The sequence below is a fragment of the Oratosquilla oratoria genome, chromosome 7, assembly GCF_046742065.1.
Source record: "Oratosquilla oratoria isolate Oo_2021 chromosome 7, ASM4674206v1, whole genome shotgun sequence".
Lineage (NCBI taxonomy): Eukaryota > Metazoa > Arthropoda > Malacostraca > Stomatopoda > Squillidae > Oratosquilla > Oratosquilla oratoria.
This window is the reverse complement of record NC_134783.1, coordinates 26,445,974-26,452,304: the sequence shown is the minus strand read 5'-3', so window position 1 is coordinate 26,452,304 and position 6,331 is coordinate 26,445,974. Positions and strand designations below refer to the sequence as shown.

General features: G+C 40.5%; 1 protein-coding gene across 1 annotated transcript; it reads left to right on the top strand.

Annotated features, from left to right (window-relative positions):
* Positions 1–343: 343 nt before the first annotated feature.
* LOC143026776 (uncharacterized) lies at positions 344–6,064 on the top strand. Its single transcript, XM_076187547.1, has 2 exons — positions 344–1,114; positions 5,951–6,064. The coding sequence occupies exons 1-2, from the start codon at positions 344–346 to the stop codon at positions 6,062–6,064; spliced, it is 885 nt and encodes a 294-aa protein (XP_076043662.1).
* The last annotated feature ends 267 nt before the right edge of the window (positions 6,065–6,331 follow it).

Genomic DNA, 6,331 nt, shown 5'->3' with positions numbered 1-6,331 from the left:
CTCCTTTGTCTGCCGATGTGATCAGAATGTCATCGTTGTCTTGAAGTTCTCGTAGTGCCCGCGTGTATCTTCACAGACACAGGAAGAGGCCCTTTCCCTCGGATTGAAATTCAGCACGGGCATCAACCACAAGTCCACAATTGATTATGTAGAAAAGAACTACAATTGGAAAGACAGCGAGTTAGAAAACGGGTTCAAACAGGGTATAATATTATGCTGCTCACTGGCCGCCCAAAAACGCGAGTCAACCATCCCTAGAAGATACACGCGGGCACTACGAGAACTTCAAGACAACGATGACATTCTGATCACATCGGCAGACAAAGGAGGGGGAATAGTCATCATGGATAAATCAGACTACACCCGGAAAATGGAAGAACTCTTGTCCGACACACACACATATAACAAGCAACGCGACGGCACAGCGAAGAAAGAAGCAGAATACTTCAATAAATCTACGAGAAATATTTTAAAGAGAACCGAAAAAGGCAAGAAACTATTTCACATTTTAGAAGAAAACCCCAAGGTACCATCTATGAAAGGTTTACCCAAGATCCATAAACCAGAAATTCCACTGAGGCCCATCACTTCAGGCATTGGAAGCGCCCCGCATAAGTTGGCGAAGATTCTAGCAAAACCACTATCATCTGCCCTTGGTAGCATAAGCAGTACAAACCTCCGTAATTCAGCAGACCTAATTAATAAACTTGACAACGTAGACTTCTCAGGAAAAAGGTTAGTAAGCTATGATATAACATCCTTATTCACTAATGTATCCGTAACAGGCGCCATCAGCGCAATAAAAGAATCTTTAAAAACCATTGATGGTGACAAATTACCAATTTGCAAAAGGGATTACATGCAGCTAGTAGAAAAATGCATTAGGTTCCGTTCATTTAGATACAAAGACCAGGAATATCACCTTTTGGACGGCCTCCCTATGGGGTCTCCATTAAGTGCAGTGGCTGCATCTCTATATTTAGAGATGCTAGAAAGAGACCATTATCTCAAAATTATCCCTAAAGATGCACATTGGTTTCGATACGTGGATGACTGCCTACTCATTTTTCCAGCGGAAAACAACACCAGTGATATTTTGTCTAAACTCAATGAGGTAGTCGATAATATTCAATTCACCATGGAGAATGAGTCTCTAGGTCGCCTACCATTTCTAGACACAGAAATACACAGACAAGAAAACAAAGTACTCTTCAAAGTTTACAGAAAACCCACAAACAAAGACGATTTAATACACTTCTACAGCGCACACAACGAACGGACCAAAATAGGAATAATAATTGGGTTTTTTCTCAGAGCACTAAGGATATGCAGTAATGAATTTCTAAGCGAAGAAATTCTACATATTACGAATACCTTCAGAGCGCTACAATATCCAGAGGCGCTAATATCCACATCTTTGAGAAAAGCAAAAAGTATCAGGCAACGAAAAGAGAAAGTGGTCAAGAAAGAAACTAGATACCTTCTCGTACCAGGCTCCGATTTTTCACAAACACTGGGGGATGCAATACGACCATTAGGTCTAGAAATAATCAGCGAGGCAGGAAAGAAACTTAAAAATCTAGTAACAACAACAACTACACAAACAATTAACGACCTAAGTGTTGTATATAGGATACCATGCAGCAAATGTGATAAATCTTACTATGGCGAGACCCACAGAGGGCTTATGACCAGAATAAAAGAGCACAAAGCAGACTTAAAATACCACAGGCTTTCCAACGCGATGGTGGGTCATATAGAACAAGAAGGTCATATGCCCGATTGGCTACAATCAGAAGTGATGGAAAAAGGATTAACAAAGAGAAGAAGAAAAACGGTTGAAGCATTACACATAGCCACTAAACCCAACATAAACCAAAAAGTAGGAAGTATTAAGTGGACAGAATACACGGCGAAATATGCAAATATAGAAAGACGCCCCAGGACAGCTCCGACGTAACGCGGGGATTATATACAAGGACAAAACATCACGGTGACATTTCGTTGATCAAAAATCATGTTTTATTCTCATTATTTTATTATGCATTCTGTATCGATACTAATTATTAGTATTATGTTATGTTATTATACTGTAATATAATTATATTGCATTATTATATATTATATTGTATGTTATTATTTTTACAGTATTATTATTATTATTATTATTATTATTATTATTATTATTATTATTATTATTATTATTATTATTATTATTATTATTATTATTATTATTATTATTATTATTATTATTATTATTAGTACTATTATTATTATTATCATATGTTATACCGATGCTGTTTGAGGTGTCATACTGGAACAGTTGAAACATCACACATGACTGCCGGACACAGCACGGGCCGGGAGATGGGAGAAATGGAGTGGACGGAATGAAAGACGCCCAGGACAACTCAGACATAACACGGTGACAAAATATCACGATGACATTTATTTTCATATTTATTCTTATTGATTATGTATCGATGCTAATTATTATGTTGTATTATAATGTGATATACCATGATATGATTTGGTATATTATATTATATATTATAATTTATATTGTATATTGTATCATAGATCGTGTTGTGTTGTATTACTATTATATTACTATTATTGTATCATATTGTACCGGTGCTGTTTGACATGTACTGGAACCAGCCACCAACCACTCCACAAGGAGGGAACGTGGGCCTGACTCACTATATACACCGCCAACTTCGACCCAGAGTAACACTCCTCTGAAGAAGCTATTGTAAGCGAAACCGGTCAGGAATAAACTCGATAATCAGATAAAGACCCGTGTTTCCCCCTCCACCTTTCACATATATATATATATATATATATATATATGTGTGTGTGTGTGTGTGTGTGTGTGTGTGTGTGTGTGTGTGTGTGTGTGTGTGTGTGTGTGTGTGTGTGTGTGTGTGTATGTGTGATTCAACATGGTCTTGGATCCCGTATTGGACTCGTGATCGACATTTATTAACCTCCCGGATGAGAGCCCAGAGCTCATATATGACCAATCTATGGGTAATACTATGATCTTACACGCACACACACACACCCAACTCCCCGCCCACGAGAGTTGGAGTAACAACCCGCAGTGCAGCGATACTGAAATTATTTCAGCCCTGGGTAGGATTCGAACCCGGACCCCCGTAGTGGCAGGCAAGAAGTCTAACCACTGCACCACGTGTGTGTGTGTGTGTGTGTGTGTGTGTGTGTGTGTGTGTGTGTGTGTGTGTGTGTGTGTGTGTGTGTGTGTGTGTGTGTGTGTGTGTGTAAGCTTTTTTTTTTTTTTAGTTTTATTTCATACCTTTCCTTCTCCGGTGGCACTGTCCTTAAGAACATAAAAATGGAGGAGATTGCAAGATACCATAAGGCCTACACCAGGTAGTTCTCCGTCCCTTACCACTTGTCATCCCTATCCTTAAATTGACCTAATTTTCTCTTGAAACAACGAATTGCTTCAACACTCACAACATGGCTACTAAATCTATTCTTTGCACTCATTTCGGGAGTAATCTTTGCCTTCCCTGCCAGTAGTTCCTTTTTCCGTTCATTTTAATAGCAATGTATTTCGTTCATTCCCGTGTACCTCTCTTCCCCCCCCTGTTTAGCCATCGAGGTGGTTAATACGGCGTATCATCCCGATAAACCTTTTTTTTACCAAACGACGGGTTTCCCAATACACCGACGGCCTATTCCATTCACGTCTGTAGCTCCCTCTCGGTTGGAAACGGAGTTAAGAGGCTTTTAAGAGCGATTACCGAGCCTTTCAACACACACGAACGAACCGTATCGCAATTTGCCGTCTTCCTCTTCTCGCGCCACCACCAGTAATCACATGGCGTCTTTAAGCTTCGCTCGCAATTTGCAACTGTTGCTGCTGCTGCTGCTGCTGCTGCTGCTGCTGCTGCTGCTTGTCGGTCTGTATACTTTTTCGCCTCTGATGCCGTTTGCCTCTCTGTCTGTCTGTCCGTCCGTCTTTCTGTCTCATTTTGTTGTTGTCAGCGTGTACGTCATTCTGCTTACTTGCGTGCCAGTCTGTCTTCCAATTTGTCCTCCTGTCTACCTGTCTATCTGTCTGTCTCCCTGTTTGTCTGTCTATTCGTCTTTCTGTTCCTTCGTCTATTTGATACCACGAATGTCCATATCTTATTTATCTGTCCACCTCACTGTCTGTCTAGTTATGTCTGCTTTGTTTCACCTATTTCCGTTCAAATCCATTGTACCAAGCGTTACACGATTTGATCTCCGCAAATGCATTCCTCCTGGGCAAGGAATTACATACGGAGGCATTTATTTGGGTCAGAATCAATCACCTCAGTCCTCATGAGACAGCCTGGGCCAGTGGCAGTTAACGCCTTTCACCATAGGTCGATCTGGGTGGCCTACAGTGCCGTAAAAGAATCTGGTCACTAAAACCAATAAAGATAATCGAGGTGTGTATGTTTTAAGACAGATTGAATATTTTTAGAAGCTCCGCCATGGGATACGAACCCTGACCCGTGCGTCGATAATCACGAGGCCAAGACGTTAGCAACCATGCTACATGGTGATGGTTCAAAAGGACTGTACTAGTCCCCTACCACGCTTCACGTAACATTGAGACTAGATCTTCCAATGTTACGTGAAGCGTGGTCGGGGACTAGTACAGTCCTTTTGAACCATCACCATGTAGCATGGTTACTAGCGTCTTGGCCTCGTGATTATCGACGCACGGGTCAGGGTTCGCATCCCATGGCGGAGCTTCTAAAAATGTCCAAAGATAATCGAGTTGGATTTTAGTGTGTTAAGTGAGGTGGGATGTAAGATAGAAAATGGGATACCGGTCGGCAAATGTGATGGATACTGAGAAATGGTGGTATTCTTAAAAAGAATTTCTTTCCTTATATAAATCTCGTATAAATCCTACGAAGGGAAATATTTATATAAGGAGAGAATTTTTTTAAGAATACCACCGTAAGATTCTTACAGTGGTATTCTTAAAAAAAATCTTTCCTCATATAAATCTTTCCCTTCCAAGGATTTATATAAGGACTTTTTTAAGAATACCATCGTAAGATTCTAACGGTGGTACTCTTAAAAAATCTTTCCTTATAGAAATCTTTCCCTTCCAAGGATTTATATAAGGATTTTTCAGAATATCACTGGAAGCGTACGGTCATAGGGAAAAGGAAAAGAAACAGCCAATCTGATACAGGATGAGGTATGAAGACAAGGATACCACACCAGGAGGCGCTGAATAGCTGTAGCCGAAGCCGTCACCTCTACCCTACGTGTTTTAGGGACTTTTGGGCCAGGTAACAATCACTTCAGAGAGAAGTGCGGGATTCGAACCCACTGGCGAAGAGGTATGGGAATGTGTGTAACTATGAAAGCGTTAGATAAAAGAAATTGTAATTATAAAAGGAAATATATTGCGAAACTGTACTTAAAGTAAGAGTACATGACTCAAGGAAAAACAATCCGCTTGTGTGTGTGTGTGTGTGTGTGTGTGTGTGTGTGTGTGTGTGTGTGTGTGTGTGTGTGTGTGTGTGTGTGTGTGTGTGTGTGTGTGTATGTGTGCGTGTGTGTATATATGTGTACCAGCACTATCATGTTCATACTTTACTATTAACATAACTCAGCCACATAATAATTGAACAAAACCAAATGTTAAGAATAGATGTTTTATAATTTTGAACATGGTTCTTCATAGTAATTAAAATCTACTCTTCCCGTTAAGATAATGGCGAAAGGAAATGAATTACTTGTAATAGATCTTACGAAAAAAGGAAGAGTATCCCATTCTTCATTCGCCAATATACGACCAATAATGATTGTTGCTGCTCTGAAGAGAACGGACATAAATCAAAAACTTTCTCTGACGAAATAAGTTATGGACGACAAAGAACGCCGCGGACCATACAGACCTGAGCGTCATCGATATGCTTTATTTTAGGAAAAAGACAAATATATCTATGAAATTACAGCTTCGCCCGCAAACCTGAAGAGGGTCGTGAGCGACCGCGGTCCCCTCTTTAGTAGGAAGAAAATCAACAAGGCACGATTCTGAGATGAGGGAGTCTGTATGACGGTGAGAAGCCCACGGCAGGAGGCGCTGAGTACCTGCGGCCAAAGACCTGTGTCCTTTAAGAACTGTCAGGGCAGGTAACAGTGATTACTAGTGAATGGAGAAGAGTGCTGGATTCGTACCTACAACTCAGTGAATCTGTGACTGACAAGCTTCCAATTACACCACCAGCGCACTAATGCGTCTGCATGCAGGTATGGAAATTTCGAAAGACAGAAAATATGAAAGAAAGAATGAAAGATGGAATGA